This window comes from Erithacus rubecula (assembly GCF_903797595.1).
Source record: "Erithacus rubecula genome assembly, chromosome: 1".
Classification (NCBI taxonomy): domain Eukaryota; kingdom Metazoa; phylum Chordata; class Aves; order Passeriformes; family Muscicapidae; genus Erithacus; species Erithacus rubecula.
In genome coordinates, this window is record NC_136658.1 from 33,271,657 (window position 1) to 33,291,885 (window position 20,229).

Below are 20,229 nucleotides of genomic sequence, written 5' to 3' on the forward strand. Positions count from 1 at the left end.
CGTGTAAGGGGAATTGCACTTTAGCCTCAATCAAATATGTTTTCCTGAGTTTACAGCACTTACAAGAAGATATAAATACTTTGCTCACAGGCAAATGCAAAGTCTGAAGAGCAGTACCCAGTGATTTCTTAGACTTAAAATTACTTCTGGTTAAAAAAAGGATAGAAGAACTTTAATCTGTTTTATATTTCCTATATTTTCATTTGAAGTCCTGAAGATGAACTTTGAATAACTGGGGCAGTTTCAGCAAAGAGCTAGAAGTATGATGAAAAACTTAGAGAACAGGCTGGAAAAACTGATGGAGTTCAGTTCTTGTTTAAGAAATGGTTTGAAGGGGACTTGGTTGGAGGGGGGGTAGTGTTAGAGGCCAGGTAAAGATGTGGCTGTTTTCAGGGACCAGACTAATTCTTGTTTTAGGGTGCAAATTGTAAAGATAAGTACCCACAGAATAGCATAACAGTGATTGTGGTGATTTGAAATACTTAAAAGACAAATTTGATCTTTTTAAGTAAATGGCTAATTCATTAAAGAAGAATTTGTGTTTTGTATTCATTAGGAAGCCATTGTTTATCACTGTCATTTATTTTATAAGATTTTATAATCTGTGGCAAAAAATATTGATACTTTGAAGTTGTTTCTACCCTTTTTCTGTAGACTAATAGAATTGTTAGGTAAGTCTTGGGAATTTAGCTAGTGCAGGTACCTTCTTGGAGCAGGGCTGGCACTGAATTCAATCCAGCTTGCTTGGGGATTTGTCTGGTCAGCCTTGCAAAGCTCTGAGGACAGAGGTCCAGCAGCCCCTCTGAGTGTCTGCTCCAGAGCTCTCCTGTCTTTCTGGAGAAAATGCTGTTCCCTTGGATCTGCCCAGCTGTTCTGCTGGTCCTCCATGCCAGCTGATCAATTTGTACAATCAGTGCTTGTATTGGGGACCACAACCAGGCAAGGGACTCTGTGGTGCAGTGAGTGCCAAGTAAATGGGATTAATCATTTCCCTTGACCTCCTACCTAAACTTCTGGTAATGCAGCCCAGTACACTGCTAGGTTTCCTTGTTATTTTTACCCTGTAGCTTTTTGGGGTTTTTAGCAGTTATTTTAGACTCTTTCCTCTGGGCAGTGCAATAACAAAAATATGTGGTTCTCTTCTGAGGTTTATAGGCCATAGTTTAAGAGCTATTGCTGTTATAATTTGATCTGAATGTTAAAAGTTGTCCAAAAAAGCAAATTTTAGCGAGATAAACTTTTCTTTGAGGAAAGTATAAATGAACAAAAGAATTATCTTCTAGAAGCCTGTGGTCTGTTGTAATTTAAACATTAAATGTGGATCTGCAAGATTGGAATTATTCAAGTGTAGATAATATGACTTATGTTGGATAATTAAACTCTGAGACCTTGCCTACTCAGTTCTCTAACATGTCAGCAAATTCATTTTAAAGTGTGAATCGGGAAGAAAAAGGAGGAGAAACAAAGTGGAAAGTATACCAAACACTGCTGCTCTTTGAGACTTGAATTTAAGAGCAATTAAAAGATTATTACTTTCATACAAGCCTCCTGTTTTAGGTGAAGGAGATCTGTCTTGTTACCAGTTTTTCAGCAAAGGTTTTTTTTGGCTCTTGAATTTAATGCAAGAAACTGTAGGATGGACCTTGGTCTGCTGTGAATTTAAGGTTACCCCTAGCTCATGTTTTTCCTTCCTGATTTAAAGATCACAGATGTCATTAGAAACAAAGCTGGATATGGGCAATATTGGGAATTGAAGAAGTGCTTGGGAGTCAGTGGGAAGCCACAATGAAGGTATTTATGAAAGCAGGCTTTGGAGAAGATGGCCTAAGACAGAAACTGTGAAGGAGGAGCGGGCAGTAGGAGTTGTGTGTGGCTGCTTGGGCTTTCCTGTAGGAATCTTGCCAGACTGTCGCTGCTGTAGCCACCTGCTGATGTTGGTGTTGCCAAGATTAGCATTCAGCACTGGTTCATGGACTTTGGGAGTGAAATCTAAGATGTTTATTAGTATCTTTAAACCTCCACAAAGCATGTGGTTAGACATGACTGACTAATTATTTTTATTGTTTAATAATTTCCTGCTCTCCTAATACCATTTCCCAATTATATTCTCCCTCTATTTACCAGCTGTAGTTTTAATACAGTCCTTGGGTTGTACCAGTGACCCTTTCACTTGGCCTACCTCCATCTTTCTGTCCTGTTTTCTGTCAGCTGTCATTGCTACAAAATAGTGCAACATTTTCTGAACTTCCAACTGCTTTATAACAGCAGAGTTCAGGTTTGGGTTAGGCTTGTTGGATCACATTTGCACAAGGCCAGGAAGAATGCCCCTTCCCCCTCCTTTTTTTTTTCCTTTTCCCTGGAAACATGGGGTTATTTATTTTTAAAACAGCCAGAGAATTAATTTGGAGGAAGAAAACTCTTTCTGCTTGGAGTTAGCCTGGGTCTCACAGAGGGTTTGGTGCAGGCAATTGGAGGTGACGTCATCTGACAACTTACTGTGTTTTCAGTTCCGGAAGTTACTTCCTTGCACAAATTTATTGTCTGCACATTTTGTCTCCTCCCAGGCACCTACTTCTCACACTGGTCTTGCTGCAGCTGTACCGCAGCTCCTGATTTCTTTCCTTCCTCTTCTCTAGCCCCTTTTCCTTTCTTTGTCTTTGTGGTTGGTGAATTGCATTTTAGCCTCAAAGGGACTACAATAGAAACTAAAACTCATTTACTTCTTAGTTTGTTAGTGTTTTTAAAAAGACTATATAAATTTCAGTGGGAGGCTAAAAAACCCTGTCTGCATGACGGAGAGACTGCAGGGGAGAATCCACTATGCAAGTTATGTGCACACAACAATGATCATCCTGCTTGGTGCCCACTGGAGATACTACAGTTGTGAATACACAGAGTATACTCTGAAAGCTGCATCTCTTACTGAGGTTCTGATTGAGTCTTCTCATGGGTGTTTTATTGCAGGATGTTTTTGATGTTCTTACTCGAAGTGGATTGAGTTAGGTTAGCTCTTATGGATAGGTTTATTTCTGTGTTTCTAAATGACTGAGTGTTTATCATAATTTCTTAATTCTATTACGGGGTAAAAAGAAAATCTAAGAAACATGAAATATCCAGTATTTTTTTCCTGAGAACAAATTAAAATAAAATTTACAGTACACAGAACTGTATTAGCTGGCAGTTTGCTACTCAGCGGGGTTTGGGGCACCAGTATTGTTTTATCACTTTAGCTAGTTGTCTGAAAGACTAGGTAAATGTTTACAGACCAGCCTGAGAGTTGAATTTATCTATTGCATCAGGTGAATTTTCACCTCTTCCTGTTCAGAAATGTGATACAGTATTTTGATGCTTTATTGAAAGTTGTACAGGCTGTTTTGCTTAAATACTCATAGACCCTATTCCTTACCTTTTGTCTTCTTTTTTTATTGTATGCCTCATCCTCACCAAATCTTTAGATTCAAGCTTTTTTTCCTTAGGTTTCCATGCTAGAATCTTGTTTCTAGTATCTGGCACAGGGTGGTACTGGGTAGAGAAGGTACACAGAGAGCAGATTTGTAGTTTAGTTATGTTTGTTTTTGTTTTTGTTTTTTTTTAAAAAGCAACCATGAAACAAACTGATTTGCCTAAAGTTTGAACTTAGGCCAAATTTGAATCTTCTCTGTGAGTAGAGGGCAACTTTTTGGAGTCAACATGCTGTGTTACTTCTTTCCACAAATTCAGTGTGATGTGGAAACAGTAAAACTTCTAAGTGGAATGTATCCCTGTAGCTTAGATGGCTGCTGTGAAGAAACTTTTCCTGGATACGTAACTTGACAAAGTTATTTACATGTAAACATGGGGGTTAGAAAATACTGAATAAACTTTTTGGATTAATCAAGCTTGGAACTGTGTGGTAGGGATTTCTTTATTTCTTGCTATCTGTGCTTTTGTTTTGTACACTTCTTCAACTGAACTAATAGCAAGGAGTGTTCTGTTAACGACTCTCTTAAGCATTCTGTGAATGCTTGGAAATTTAAAATGGCATGATAAGGTGGAACATAGGAGCCTGGGTTAGACCTTCTGATATATATTACCTTCTGTAGTAGCAATGTAAAAAAAAAAAAAAAAACCTGAATGGCATGAGGACAAATATAGATTCAGGTTATAAACTCACTTCCATATTGAGAAACTTCAATAGTTGAATGTGTGGTGCTTTCATGAAAATTTTCAGGTTTTTTGTGTAAGACCAGTGGGGACAGTGAGAAAAATCCCAAATACTACAAGGCTGATGGTAAACTCAAGAAGATAACAACACCAGTCCAGTAGGAAGTACTAAAACTGAGTGTTCCAGCCTTTGGCCACAGTTTCTAATGAAATCTTTGCAGAAGAGAGGAATTTTAATTGGTAGATCAAAAAATAGAAGAAAAAAATTAGATAAAGGTTAGAAAAGAAGACAGTGGCTGCTGTTCCAGAGCACTGTTGGCACTGTGACTTTCAACTGGCTTGAGCCGAGATTTGTGCATCAGTCTCAGCAGAAATTTTTTTATGATACTCTAGGCAGGAGGGTCTTGAGTTACATAACACCAATCACAAAACAAGTTAACACACAAGCATTTTGCTGTAAATTCACAATTTAACTTAGGCTTAGATCATTGTTTGAGTGCTTATGTTACTGGCTTATATGTAGGCTTATTTTGTGATAAGTGCTGTGTGTAATTCAAGGTGCCTTGCCCCTTGTGACAGCTTCAGGACTCGTGGAGTAGCCAGTTGCTATATATAACTTAGTTCCTGTAATTCCTCACTACTTTGGATGCTGTGCTATCAAAAGACTATTTTTGGGTTTGCACATATTTTTCTGTAAGGTGGTACTGATTCATCCTCCACAATAATCTGTTTTAAAAATTCTCTAATGAAATATTCTTAATAATTAAAGTGTTTTTCTTCACTCTGAAAATAATATTTGATTCATCCACTTATTTTATCTTTTCTGCTTATAGGAGAGGTCTTCTCACAATCTACATGGCTAATCAAGTAAGTAGTCGTTTATTTCAATAATGAATAAAAGCATACAAGATCCATTGGAAATGTCTTGTTTAAAGTTGATAGATGCTAAGATTCATTGCATTTTTTTAATAGTTGCAGGATTTTTCTTTAAGAATTATGAATTATTAGATAACTAAAGCTCCCTTAAGAGTTAATTGTGATCAGAGGTCCTTCAGAAGTAGATGTAAAGCAGACCCTGAAATGTGGTTCATTGTACTGTGCTCAAAGTTTTGTGTATTGCAGCCCCAAGAAGATGGTAATTTTGTATTTCATGTGGTACTTAAGTGATCATTATTTTGGAGATGAGAAATTCAACACCATATACTTCAGTTTTGTAATTAATAAATTCTCAAATTTGTGTCATCTGTTGTGCATGCAAACATTTTTGCCACATGGTTGTATCACTTTAAATTTTGAGTCATATTTCTTTTATTCTTCTTCAAATAAATAATGTTTATCTAAATGATACTTTGTGCATTAATTTTTTCCAAATATAAAAGGCTTCTATTACTTGATCATACTTATTTAGGAAAGATTTTACTTTGCCAAAGGAATTACATCAAGTTTTTGTACAGTTTCAATTGCATGAACAGTCAAAGAGAATACAAAAGAGAATACAACTTAAGAATTGTGTTCAGACTGCTGAGAGTATTTGCTGGGGCCTCAGTAGAGTTGTGCATGAGTCGAACTCTGATGGTGATGATAAGATTATAGACTAAAAGGGGTAAGACAAAAGCAGTGTATCTTAGTACAGATTAGGGTGATAATATGTTCTGTTCTGTCCTTGTACAGTCATTGTTGATGACCTGTAATTCTGAGTATTTTGTGGGGGCAGAACATGTGGAAGGAGCTTGGTCTCATGACATGTGTTAGCAGGTAGATATCCTGGGAAGTCCCTTTATGCATTTACCAAACTCATTACATAGTTCTCTCTCAAGCTCTGATGCTTAACAATTTCTTTTAGGCAGAAATTGTTTCTTGGATTGTTCTATATTCTTAGACTCTCTTTACAAACAGACTCATGAAGGAAACTTACAGACTTCAGAAGAGAGTAAATTAATTTTTGCTTTTCACTTCATTATTGTCGAATTACCATTGTAATTTTTATTGCTTCCTGAATTGTATGGCTAATAATTTGTCCTTTAGGATTCCTTTTCTTTATGAAGTTTTTTAACCTAATTTGAAAAGATGACAAATTCTACTTTTGCAACTCAATTAATTAGGTGTTCAGAGTCCCAGTAATGCATAGGAACAAGGTTTGACTCCTGCAAAGAAATCTTAACCTTGGAAGTTTTCCTTGAATTCAGAAGGGCAACTGTGTAGAGACTTGTCATTCAGGAAAGAGAGGTTATAAGGACAGTGCTATTTAGTTGGACATACTGTCACTCCTTTGGAATGGACTTTCCAAGAGAAGGCGGCAGTAGGAGTGCTTAAATAGCAGCACCTCTGAGTATCCTGATTCTGAGAAAGCTGTTGTCGTGTTCATGGCTCTAAGGCTGAAGCACCACACAATTCACCTGGTGTTGGACAGAGTTGTGAGGGAAAAGTCAAGCCATGCAGTTACATTTTACAGATACCATTTGGCGTGGACATTCTCTTCAGCACAATGGCTTTAGTCACAGATCTTTGGTGAAGCCACAGCTGCTGGGGTTTGCTCTGTAAACTGCCCATGATCATGTCATACTTGCCTTGTTAGCAAGCTCTGTAATCACAGTAAATGTTTCCCTGTTTGTGTTCCTTATCTTTGGCTTACAACTTTATATGCTTTGATAAGATTCACTTATACATTTACTAAGCCTTTAAAACTTTTATTTCTGTCAGCTTTAGATTACAGCATGTCCCATTTTGAGAGTTGTCACATTTTAATTGGTAGTGATGGCAGATAGATTGTGAAATTAGCCTGCATTTCTTGCATTTGGTAAAACTCGTGTCAGGACCTGTTAAGATGTTAATGGAACTAAATGTATTCCTTTTTTTGTTTCACATTTTGCTACACCGGGTTTTGCAGCCTGAGCAATAATATTTAAGGCTTTTTATGTGATTCTTCATGTGTGCCTTTGCTCAGGTAGGCGGGAGGTAACTGTAATTACTGTTGGTTATTATAAGTGATTATCATGACTCTTGCAGCAGTGAATTTTTATAGCCAGATTAGGGTTTTTAAATCAGAAAATTTTAGTCCTGTTGTCCAATTGGCAGTATGTGACAATTTGTCCTCAGAGATGAATTTACTCAGTGGAAAGGGGAAAGGTGTATAAATCTTTATGCATGGCTGCTGTTTCTCATTTCAGTGAGTGAAATGCAGTAGAACATGAAAGGCAGTGGGGTCTAAGGACTCTTGTTCTAAATGTGACATTTTTATTGTTTTTTTAATCTGGAGCTACTAGAAACTTGTGAATGGAAACACGTGAATAAGTGTCCTGGTTAATTTTAAATAAATCAGTGATTATAGATTTATGTGAACTTGAACTCTCTCACTGCATTTCCTTGTTGCCTTGTTAACATGGCAGATTAAAAATAAGTTGTTAAGACTATATATGGTCTATGGAAAAATAGAATAAAATTGTGTTTTTCAGACTAGCTTGCTGCTAATTTGAAGCTACATAAGAGAACTTTCTTTCGCCTTTTTGTTTTAGAGATAGGAACTAGAAATAAGCATAAAACTGAAGCATTTGTAGCTTTAATTTTCATGTCCAGAGTCTAAAATCAACTTCTTAGCTTCTCACTGGAAGTCACTTGGAGTTTTTAGAGCTAAGTTAGTATGTATAAGTCCTAACATTGCTGAACATGTGGGTTTGAGACCTAAAGTTTCTGTAATAGTCCAGAACAGAATGGTGGTAATCAGTGCTGTGGACCACACAGAGCCATGGAGCTTTCAAGTTCTATTTTGGATTGCGTGTATTAAAGTCATGAAATTTCTAGGATCATAAGAGATACATTGGTGTGAACACATAAGATGATCCTTCATGGATAATTTGAGATCAAAAGGAACCCCAAGATTCCAGCAAAAGGTGGAAAGTGAAATGTAATCTTTCAGTTATTTTTATCTGGAACAGTGGATGACATTAATGACTGTCCATGAAGACGACCTATAGCTCTTATGTGCCCAAACAGTTGAGGCACACTGTGTTGTGAACAGCTCAGCAGTTGAGTTGCTGCTTTTACATTGAAGAAACTGTGTCTTTGGTTTGGCTTTTCTAATGTTGAAAACAAAACAAAGGATACCTTCAAAATGCAGGATAGGAAGAGACTAATCTGAACTAGGACTGATTTGGTATAAAGCTTCTTTGAGAAACAAAACTTTAGAAAAATTGCCATGTTGTCATTGAAATGCTACACCAAAGAGGAGGAGGTTATCCTAGAATGTGCTGAGCTGCATACTATGTTTGAAATTCAAACTGTGCATCACTACATCAAAGTCTTTATTCATTCTCTGCTAAGACTTCTGATGTATGGTGCTTACAGAATTGGAAATATTAATATTAATAAGAGGCACTTGAGGGTCATGGATGAAATGATATAAAGCTTAAGTGTAAGGTGAGGCAGCTGGATGCAAAGGCAGAGTGATGCTGTTGAGGGCTGTTTCTTGAGAGTGATGGGAGGAAGAAGTGTAAGGATATGTCCCAGTCAGAGAGAAAACATTACTGAGTGGAAAGCTGTAATTTGAAAAGTAAGATAAGAAAGATAGGAAGAAAGGAAATAGAGAAGCACTAGTCTTCAGGTAAAACCCAAAAATATATTGTGTCAAGAGACATGGAGCTGGACTGATGTACTGGGAGTTGTGTTTGACAGTGTTAGAGGTCAAACAAGTGGAAAAAAGATGAGAAAATGTAGAGTTTATTCTAGTTAAAGCAGAGAGCAGGTGACAAAGAAAATTACGGATTTGCCACAAAAGGATTGGGTTAATTTAATAATTAATTAATATTAGGGAAATTTTAGGAAGAGCCCAGAAGTAGAGAGACAGAGATATGATATTTTTGGTGTCCTGGAAATGGAAGTTGGAGAAATTGTCAGCAACTGCATCTGGATAAAGTTTACAGAGAAATCTGAGGATCCTGAGGTTTATTTATTCCTATGCTGATGTTGGGTCATCAGTGCATCTGCTGTTTATGAAATCTGATAAAGCACACGGATCCTCATACACAGAGAAGGAGATACTACCTAAACAAGTACGGAAGGAGTTGATCAGTGGCATTCCACTGGGTATGCTGTGCTTCTGTATGTGATAAAGTATCACAGCTGAACAGAGTTTTTTGCTATTTTAAAGTAGTCCAAGCAGTTTCACAGTTGAATTGTTTTTCAGTTGCATAAACCAGCTAAATCTGGGTTCATTTTGGCTGTGTTGTTGTTTATTCCAACTAGTCGAGTGTGAAGGTTGCATGTAAGTTGTGCCCTTAAAGCTTGAAATATTTGGTCTAGGAGCGTGCAAAAATGCTGAAACAGACGAAAAGAAATCCTTCAGGATCTAGTGGAGAAATTAGTATTCATTTCTCTTCAGTCAACTGTAACTCCAGATATTTGTATGATTTTCTTTTTTTCTTTTTTTTTTTTTTTTAGAGGATGGAAGTCATAGGGATTCAAAATACCAAAAACTTCATGTTGTACAATATTAAAAATAAACTTGAAGCTATTAGCCTAATTTCAGATATCTAGCACACACAGAGAGCAAAGTAGACACCAAGCTTGGCAGAGATATGGCACAGTATAGAACATGGCTCAAATGTTTGAGGCTAAGAGCCTTCCAATATCAATTTACTTGTACACTAAATTTGTTACTGTTTCATGCTTTTTGAGTGTGATAGGTAGATGAATAAAAGAAAGAGGAGCAAGACTTGCTGTGGCAAGAGAAGAAGCAACAGAAAGCCACTTATAATCTGTGCTTTTGCTGATCCTGTAGTTCACACTTTTTACTGAAGGCAAACTGGCAATATTGTAAAGGAAAGTACTTGCATGCAAGAAATGCTCTGTCACTGAGCATTCCTAAGTGATTTTTCTTACCAGCTTATCAAATGTTTTCTGTACAAAATTGCTGATATATCTGAGTTGTTACAGATGTCTCAAGAAATACCTTGCGCCAGCTGCAACTAAATGAGGGAGGATACTGTGAATACTTGTAGGTTGAAGGGTGTTTTTGTTTTGTGGAGTTTTTAGAGTAATGTGCAATCATTTGTCATTAACGTAACATGTAACTGAAAAATTATTATCCAGTGCTGTTATATGCTATGAAACATTGTGTACCAATTAAAAAATACCCTTTAAAATGAAAAAAAAAGATTATTGTCACTTCTTTGTTTGTAACTCTGTGAAGTATTTAACCCATCTCATTTGTTTCACAAAGCATTATATTTAGCTACACAGTTTATTCATTGTAGCACAAAAAAAATGTTTTATGTTTGAACTTACTGAACTGACACTTCATAAGCAGGACTAGCTGCCACCTTTTCTTCTCCACTGGGAGCAGTTTCATCTTAGCCAAAACATGGAGGCAATCCAATATGATGGAGGACAGTTGGATTTCCATTTTCTGAATGCATGTTTTAAATTTCTGGGGGCTTTCAGTTATAGTGAAATGGATTTGATCACTCCTGTCTTGTCTTTTTAGATAATTAAAATTTTGCTGTGTGCTTTCATGTAATCCATTATACAAGGACTGCCAGGATGTAAGAGCGGCTATTCTTTTAGTATATTAGCCAAGATAGAAATAAATTGACTTTTTTTTTTTTATTTTTCTGACATTTCAGATGTAATCTCTATAACTGAAAGGGCATCACGTAAATGCTTGAGATACTTGTCTTCCGGGATTGCTTTGTCACTGTTTTCTCTATCCCTCTTCTGGTGTGATAGTGGCTTTGATTACAGCAGCAGCTGGCAGGAAACTTATATTTATTATTGCCTGATGGTGTCCAGATTCCCCTTTCATTCCTTGTATTGTCACCTTTTAAGCTGATAGTGTTCTAGTTAAGGTAAAACTGTTGCTTAGTTCCTTCTGTCAAACAAAAAAAAAGCCTTATGTACTAAGCTACTTTTGTTGATAGAATAGTAAGTGGTTTTATAAGTTACTATTGGAATAGCAGAAGTGCTTTGATAGTTGGTTTAGCTTGGATACTAGGAAAAATTTCTTCACAGAAAGGGTTGTCAAGCACTGGAACAGGCTGCTCAGGAAGATGGTGATCACCAAGCCTGGAGGAAATTGAAAGGCATGTACATGTGGTAGTTGGGAATGTGCTTTACTGGTGGGCTTGGCAGTGCTGGGTTAGCAGAGCTGATGATCTTAGGGCTCTTTCGCAGCCTAAACGATTCTGTGAAAATGTGAAAGCTCAGAGGGAAGGGTTTTCCTTCTTGGAAACTGCATTGAACTGAAGCTCAGGATTGTGAAGTATTTCAAGCCTTGTGGAGGGCAAAGCCCCATTTTGGGACAATGTTCTGAAGCATGATTCCCCTAGGGCAGCATTCAGCACCCAGTCATTGCTGCTTGGGTGATGGAAGAGCAAAAAGGACAGTACTCACTTATGGCAGAATTTTTGCTTTTGCATGGACAGTCTCTCTCAGGTGATGTCTTGCCACTTGCTGTAGTTGATAATTTTTGTACTTCTCTCACAAGAAGTTAAGCCTTTCATTTTAGTGCCAGCAAGAAACAAGTCTTGTCTGGTATCAATTTAGACGTTGAAATCAACTCAGTAGTGTTTTCCCTGGGGCTGTAGTTCTAATATAACATGTTTCCAGTTTGAAGCTCAACTGAGAGTCCTGAATTCCTGCTTCTAATAGCAGCATTTTTGCAACTGTTTTGGCCCACATTGTAGCATGGGATTTTGTAAAGACTTGGTTGCTTCTTCTTCTATCAGGTCGTGTGATGTTCCTTGGTAAGTCCTACCTCATTTTGTGCAATGGCTTTTTTCTCCTATTTTGTCATCTGGATTTGGAAGAGAAAATCATCCATGTCTTCTGCTTCATTACTGCCTGGATCTTAGTGCAAAAATAAGTTAGAAAACAAAGAGCTTGCATCTTTCCCATTTCATGGAAGGCATACTCAGATGGAGCTCGTGCAATGTTTGTTCTTTAATCAAGGCCTTCACCTTTGTGCTGCCTCATGGTTTAAAGCCAGGTAGAGTCAGCCCCTTGTTCTCAGAGTGGCACTTGAGATATGGCAGGTCAGCATGGACATTCAGGCATCACAGATGCACTTGCTGACAGTGACAGTAGTCTGGCTTATGAAGCTCAGGAACAAGAACCAAGATCAATGGATCTTTATCCTTTAGATTTTAAAGGGCAAGTCTCAATGAAGAAAGCTGATCATGTTAGTTTACACTTGAAGACAGTGCGCTGGAATGAGACATAAGGTTTGTTTTTTTATGTCATTTCAGTAGACAATGCTTAATGCTTTATACATGACAACAAAATACAGCATTCTTGGACACTTGATGGCACTTACTTTATGAAGTTATCTTTCAAAAACGTCTCAAAGGAAGGAAATAAATCCTTATGAGACAGGATTTATGGAGTCAAAGGGTCTGCATGACTAGAAAATGCTAGTCACTCATTCAGATCTTTTTCCTTTAACAGGTAAAATCAAGAGTTGAGAACAAACTTTTATTGATTTTAAGCTCTTAATAATGGTTATTTTCTGTATACCTAGTAGTATAGGCATGTGTCTGCAGAAACAAAAGTTATCCAGCCAAGAAATGATTAAGCCCGGTTTTGACTTAGAATCTAAAGAAGAAAGCTTTTTTTTCTCCCAGAAGACTTGCAACTCTTCTTTAACCTTGTTGTACTCTTCTGTTTTTGTCTCATTCTCTCAGCATCCTAGAGGTACAGAATAGTTCAAGAAGAGCTGCCAGTTATATACTGGGGTGGTAAGGGCAGTGTAAATGTTGTAGTATCAAAAAGCCAAACTTTCAATTAAGATGTCAGTAAAGTTAATATAGACTACTTGAAGTATACACAGTTTTCTGAGAAGTTTGGAGGAATATAGATGCTGTTCAGAAGAAATGGGTGCTTTTTATTGCTTGATAGTAATGTTCAGATTTATTTCATAGGCACCTAAACAGAAGAAAAGTTTTACCATTTCATGGAATGATTGAGTTTATTGTGGTGAATGTGCAGGGACGTGTATTGTAAGATCAACATTTCCAAGCTCCTTGCTTAGAAATTAAATGCAGATGTTTTCAAATAATCAAAGACTTGGACATGCTTTATTCTAGTCGGCAAATACTCAAGACACTTTCCAAAAATTTTATTTTGGAATTCAGAATTAGATGCCATAAATGGGTAAGCTATATACTTTACACATATCATGTTCTGTGGGATATGCAGCTTGGCAACCAAAACAGGCACTATTGAAATAAATTGCTACTTTTAAATATAAACATTACATAGAATTCATATGAGGAGGGAAATAAGCTCAAGTCTCACTTTCTTTTGAATAGTGCATAATGTAGTCTAATTTGATTAACAGAATGCTTTATATAATTAAATTATGGGTAATCATGGCACTCTATGAGGATTTTAATAGGTTGAAACTTAAGGTCATTGTCACTGCCCCCAACTCTAAATCTAAAAAAGGCAGGTTTCAAAGTTAGGAGTCATGTGAACTTAAACATTGCTGATGTCTTCACTTTTAAGTAATACTGTAATAAAGTTAGATCCTGGCAGCTGGCATTTTTGTGGATTGACATGGCTAATTGGCTTTGGCATCTTAGCCTCAGGAAACCTCATCCATCACTTCAGAGGAGGACTTCTGGCAAGAGTCAAAGAAAACATTTAATACTTTGTCTCTTGCTTTCTGTGCAAAGCTGCTTTGCATTTTGAACTTTCCTGTGTGTCTCATTTGAAACTCAATATAACACTTATCATTATGCTCCTTTAACATGATCTTTTATATTGAACAGCTATCCATTTGACTTTCTAGACTTAGCAGAAGTGTCAATATTACAAATCAGTGTTGAGGCTTACCTCTCAGCCACAGCTGATAGCTTATGCAGAATTTCCTATAAGAAATGTACTAGCTAAAGGTAGTTGATTTTTATAGTTAACTCCTTACCAGTCAGTAGTGGAGTTGAAAGTAATGCTTAGCTTCAGATTCTGAAGAGCTCCAGACACCATCTCTAGTACATGTAGCATTTCTGATTATGAGAATTGCTGTGGACACTGATCTGATAGATGAGAAAAATGTGTCAAAAGAGGATTCAAGACTTCTCAGCAGGGCAAATCCAAGTAGTGTTTCAAGATGGTTGAGGATTTTCCTGGTGGGAGGAAAGGTTTTTCAGGGGTCTTCTGGTAAAAGCTTATGAGAGCAGAAATCTTTTGTTTTTTTCTGTTTCACTACAATCTTAGCATTCATCTTCCCTTGTCTCAGATCTTCACATTGTCAGGCAGTTCGCTTTTCTTCCTCAAGCCTTTGAAAAACACAGTCATTATCCTCGCTTTTCAGCTTCAGCCCCTGTTACCTGGCAGTTTCTGCTGCCCTCTTGAGCTTCTAAGTTTGTGAGGTTTGGGAAGAAGGGCAAATGGCCCTGCTCTGGGGGAAGTGAGGTGAAAATACAATCTGATGACTGAAAAAGTTAGGACCTCAAGCAAAACAAATGCTTCCTCATTCTGTACATGCAAAGGTATAGATATGGAAATTTCTTTGGAAGAGAGGGACTTTTTCCATTCCAGCAGTATTTTCCCTTTTGTATTTCCATCTGCTTCAGAACAATGCTCAGGATCCAGGTGCTGCTGCAGGAGGGCATGGTCTGAGTGTTCAGTGAAGCAGGTGAAATGCTGCTGCAGGCTTGTCACTCCTGTGCTGCCCCAAACACTGGAGTCCTCTGCTAAAGCTTGAAAATCAGAGTCCATTGGGGTGAGGCATGGCAAGAATGTGTTTGAGGCAGAAGGTTTTTAGTGTCTATCATTTGTCCAATGGTGAGCTCAGGTGTGAAGAATAGAGGAAAAGTTCTTGAGCTGGGTTCTCTGCAAGCTCCTTATGGGCAACAGTTTTGGGCAACAGTTGTGAGGACCTAGTGTCAGATTCCAGATTTACCAAGAACACACTCAAGCCACACTTTGTTTGGCTTCCTCTTGTTGGAGCACAAAGGAAGTGAAGAGGTGAAGGTGTTTGTGTGTAGTCAAAGATACAGAGGTCGGTGGATCAGCAGAATTGCCAACTGAGGGCATTGGATGAATCTGTAAAAGTCTGCTTTATCTTTTTACTGCGTTCTTAACAAAAGCTGTAATGTACAGAAGTGTGGAATCTTTATTTTGTGAGGTTTTGGCAGTCCTACTTAAAATTGTCCAGTTACTGTGTTGATGGTAGTTGTTGAGAAGCTGCTTCTTTGTGGATCTTTCTGGGATGGTTCAGGTATTATGGAAACCAGTCCCAGAGTACAGATTTAATTTTGTACAAGAAGTCTTCAATTCTGTTTTGAAAATATGAAGAATTAAGGTATTTCTAAGAGGACAAAAGTTTGCAAAGTTTAAGTTTATTCTACTGCTTTGTGATTTGATTTTTATTTTATTTTTTTTTAACACAGTGTTAATCTTGCCATAGAACTGGCCAATGAATGGAATGAGCAAACATTCTTTCTGATTAACTGGATATTGCATTTAATTATTATTTTCTGTACCCCATATGTTTCAGTTGAAATTAAATCCTTCATGTTTTAATTGCCTTTATCCACTCATAGTATATTGGTGCCAGTTTCTAGTCTGATACTGTTCCTGACGTCATTTATAGGATAATGATAATTAAAAAGAGTAGCAATTTCAGCCCAGAAGTCATTCTGCTCCTTTTGAAACTCTAAGCTGTCCGAATAAAAGTCAGTTGTGCATTTGCATTCCTTAAATAGAGTTCCACAGAAAGTTTTGGAACAAAATCAGTTTGGTCTAAAAATTATAACTGGTGTGGGGTTTTTGTTTTTTTTTTTTTTTTTGGCACAAAAATGAGTTGTTTTCATAAATATTGCTGTTAGTTTCTCTGTTTTAGCAGTTTCTATGATGCAAAACAAAAATAATATCTTTGTGCATATAGTCTGAAATAAAGCTCTCTTTTTTGCTTCTACATGTTGAGGTAGTTTCTGTGTTAAAAAATGTTTCTTATGCTCAGTATAAAATGGTTTTAAAAGTCTTTCTGTGAAAGAGTAAATGTTTTTGCTTATGTTTATAGTCAGACAGAATGAATGTGCTGGTGTATGGCAAATGTTAACACTTGGCTGCTGAAATTCTTTACATGATGGTGTTACAGGATATGTAGATTTTTAAACAGTGCTGAGACTAAGTTTTTTAATTGTTTAAACAGTCAGTGGTTTGGCATTCAGGGGGAGGTGGTTCATTTGAAATCTTGTCTCTGTGATATGCTCCTTATGCCTCTAATAAGGTCAGAAAAGTGGAGGATGACAGCTTCTAGCACAGCTTGTAAATGTCAGTCTGGATGGAAGACAGGTCAGCTTGAAAACCATATTGGTGTTGGAAAATGAAAGGAAAAAAATCCTTCCTTAAAGCTGAGCTCTAATGAGGACACATTGGTAAAGAAAATGTAGAATTTTTTGGTAAAGCAGAAGGAAGTAATTCTAAAGTATCAATCTACATCTGTTAAAGAAAAAATAAAGGAAAGTTAAAGGGACAATAAGATTTATTTTATTTACATCTAAATCTGACTGGTTTTCCTAAGGCAAATTTTTGTTTTGGTTTGAGTCCTGTTTATGTGTGAAACTTGCCAGTCCTGTGTCTTTAGTGTCCTGTCTTTAAGACTGGTTCTATCTTTGGAAGACAAACTGACTTCCATAGTATTTTTAAAGGAATATCCAGCAATGAGTGTGACATTAGAATATTTTCTGAATCTGCTCCTCTCTCTTTTCTGCCCTTTCCACACAATGGATCAGACCATTAGTGACTATGGAAGTTTCAATAGTGCTTCAGTTACCATGTCTTGCTACAATATGGTGCTGAATGGGGTTTTTTCTGAGTAACTGCATTGTTTGAGATTGATCTCATGTGGTCACTTCCATGTGAACTATTAATGTTTTTGTAATGTGAGTAGTATGATTCTTTAATGAGTTTTTTTCTGGTTCAGTAACTTCTCTCCCTGCTCAAATGCAATGGTGTGCCTCAGTAGCTGGTGCTCTCCTCAAATCTTGAGAAGATTTTTGCAGACTTGACTGAAATAAGTCTGGAAATAGAAATTCCCTGTTCAGTGTTCCTAGGGAGAAGAATGATCTGAAGTGGGAATCAGAAAGAGGGGCTGAATGCCATATAATTAAGAAAATGAGTTTCTCAACTTTAATATCTGGTTTGTCTTGAGAGAACATTCAATAAACTGGTACATATGCCAGTTTTTCACATATTCCTGAATTTTGTCAAGTATACCTTCCATAGTTTGGGTTCAAAAATATAGACATTGGTTTCAGTAAGATGTATTAGATTTAAAATTCATAGAAAGTCAATAACTTCATTAAAAGTCCTGAACTTGCTTAACACTCCTTCAAAATCAAACTTAATAATTATCACCTTTGAATATTTTAAAGTGTTAATGATTATACTATTTTTCAATCGCAAACTTTTTAATTTTGAAAAATAGTTTTTGTTTATATAGAATCATCTATGGTGGTAACGTTGAATAATGTAACTGTTGTCTTCACTCTTACTCAAATGTGCTGATACAATTTCTGAGACAAAATTATTTCATGTGTTTTGCAGATCACTATGATAAGTAAAAGGTCTTTAAATATCAGTCCCATTACAAAATTTTTCAAAGAGTGGATTGGACAGTTAGATTAGAAATGCAAACTTTTTCTGTGTGTAAGCTCATGCCCCCCTAGCTGCTTATGAATGCTTTATAAACAACTGTATTTTTTTGGAATATTTGAAATTTTAAAATTCTTCAGATGCTTATACAGTATTTTTTTTGTCTAAGCCATACAAAAACCTTCCCTGCTTCCCAACACACACATGGATGCATGCACCCATGTTTGTACCGTCTTTGTCTCTATTTTTCTTTCTTTCTATTTTTATTAACCAGGAGGTGCTTTACAAATGATGGTCATTGTCCCATATAAAAATATAAAGTTGTTTCTGGTCACAACAGTTGTTTTAACACACTGCAATTCTCTGCTGTATAAGAAACGACTCCTGAAATAACCCTTTTGCTTTACATTTAAAGCCTTATGTTCATCATGTCTCTTACTTATTCCTGGCCTAATTAAGACTGCTGGGACCTGAAGCATGTTCCTGAGCCTGTTAAGCTGTGCAAACTGGCCCCTTGAGTCCTGAGCCAGGACTGTGGTGCACAATATCAACCATTTTGTGTCAGAATGGATACACTTAACTTGAATGTGGGCGTTGTTTGCTAATGCTTGCAAATCAGAGTAAGTCAGTGGCCTTAGGCAAAGCAAGATGTAATGGGAATGCACTGATATAAATAACCTTGCTGGAGAACTTTGCCATGGTCATAAATAATGAAGCTCTTGGACACCTCCCCCCTCCCTCCAAAAGAAAACCTATATAGGTTTTCTATTTGATTTTCTGACTCCTTGCTTGTATGGCATTTATGAATTTGAGTGAACCAGAAGTTGAAGACGTGTCTGCTTTGACAAATTTTAGAATAAGGCCTCTCATTGATTTGTTAAGACAGCTTTACTAATGGACAAAAATATGTCGTTTTTCTCTTAGAATTCCAGCTTCTCTGCAATGTAGCCTGTATATTGTGCATGTAAAGACTCAAAGAATGTGTGCCAAGCCAGAAGGATTATATCTGGAACTTTACTGAATGAAGTAACTGCAATCTGTACTTTGAGCAGTAGCTCAAACCAAAGTCAGATTGAATTGTGTTAAACAGTATTCACTCATGTGAGAGGAGGGGTGGAAGGAAGCCTCAGTCACAGGCCAGGGGTATGGGAAATCTTAAACCTATGCAGTGAATTGAAAATTCAAAGCTGGTGTGAGCAGTAGTAAAAGACTCCATCTACAGGAATTTTACAACTGGATTAAGAGTAAGGGCCAGCATAAGTCTGTTGGTGAGCATCATGACCTTCACCAAAAATAGATGATTGATTACTTGAGACTTACCAAAAAAATAAGATCAAACAAACTGTTAGACACTAAAATGAAGAAAATTAGTAAGTTGGTGTTTTGCAATATCCTAAGAAACAAAACCTGTGGTTTATGTTCATATTTGTATTTTTAACATATTTTTTTCAATTCATGGGTCATCTTATGTGCAAAAGCATCAGCAGGTTCACAGAATACTTTGAGTTGGAAGGGACCCACAAGGATCAGAGTCCAGCCCTTCAGTGAATGGCTCATACAGGTATTGAACCCACATTCTTGATGTTATTAAATTGGCACTGTGTTCTGACCAACTGAGATCATTGTACATCTGTGTTTCACACTGTGGGCATTTCCAAATTAAGCCATAAGACCATGTGTCTTTTTTTTTTTTGGCTGTAGTACAGATGTGGTTCTTTTCACTTTTTTCAACCTCCCAAATTTCTTCACAGACTTCAGTGCACTGTATTGAAGTATTTGCAAGTATTTGCAAATGTAATAATTTTCCACTGGTCTGTGGTCATTTTTGTCTGGTACTCAGTTGCTTACTATTTATATTATAGCAGTGTTCAAGTCATTACTTTGAATTTGGACTTGTAATTTCAAATGCAGAGAATTAATTAACTAACCTGTTACTTCACTGATATGTACATGGTGCTCAAATAAGAAAAAATCAGATAAACAGGACATCTCCCTGATTAGAGGTGTTTTTTTTGTTAATGAAAGCAAGTTTGCAGAGTATGTTTGCATTACCTATAAAATCCATTACATTTTAATGGGTTAACCAGGAGTTTACAGGTCACTTGAACGAGTGATTTGGAGAAAAAATAGGTTTAATAGTAGTGTTACTAGTGAATTTTGAGGGCACCAAAAAATGTGACTAGGACCTCCTGGTACATTTTTAAATAATCATCCAATATGTATTAGATTAATAAATGATGAGAGGAAGTTAATCTAACTGAAACTTAATAACTTTGACAGTTTCTGTGCCATTTTCTTTTCTTATTAAGCATTTTTAGCCTGACTATTGAAATTAGGTTGATGAATGTTTAGGTAATCACATATGATGATGATCCTTGAGATCAGCGTTCATGTCTTAAATAGCAACTTAATTGCTTACAACCAGATACAACCTGATGTAAATATTTTCTGAGACTGTGGACACTGTTGGAAGTGGTGAGGCTACAAGGAGTG

General features: G+C 36.8%; 1 protein-coding gene across 1 annotated transcript in view; it reads left to right on the forward strand.

Moving 5' to 3' along the window:
* TMEM135 (transmembrane protein 135) overlaps positions 1-20,229 on the forward strand; it is a 164,662-nt gene that overhangs the window by 29,776 nt on the left and 114,657 nt on the right. Inside the window, exon 4 of the mRNA XM_079301087.1 lies at positions 4,977-5,010. Coding sequence (XP_079157213.1) covers positions 4,977-5,010 — 34 coding nt within the window. The remainder of the gene's footprint in view (positions 1-4,976; positions 5,011-20,229) is intronic.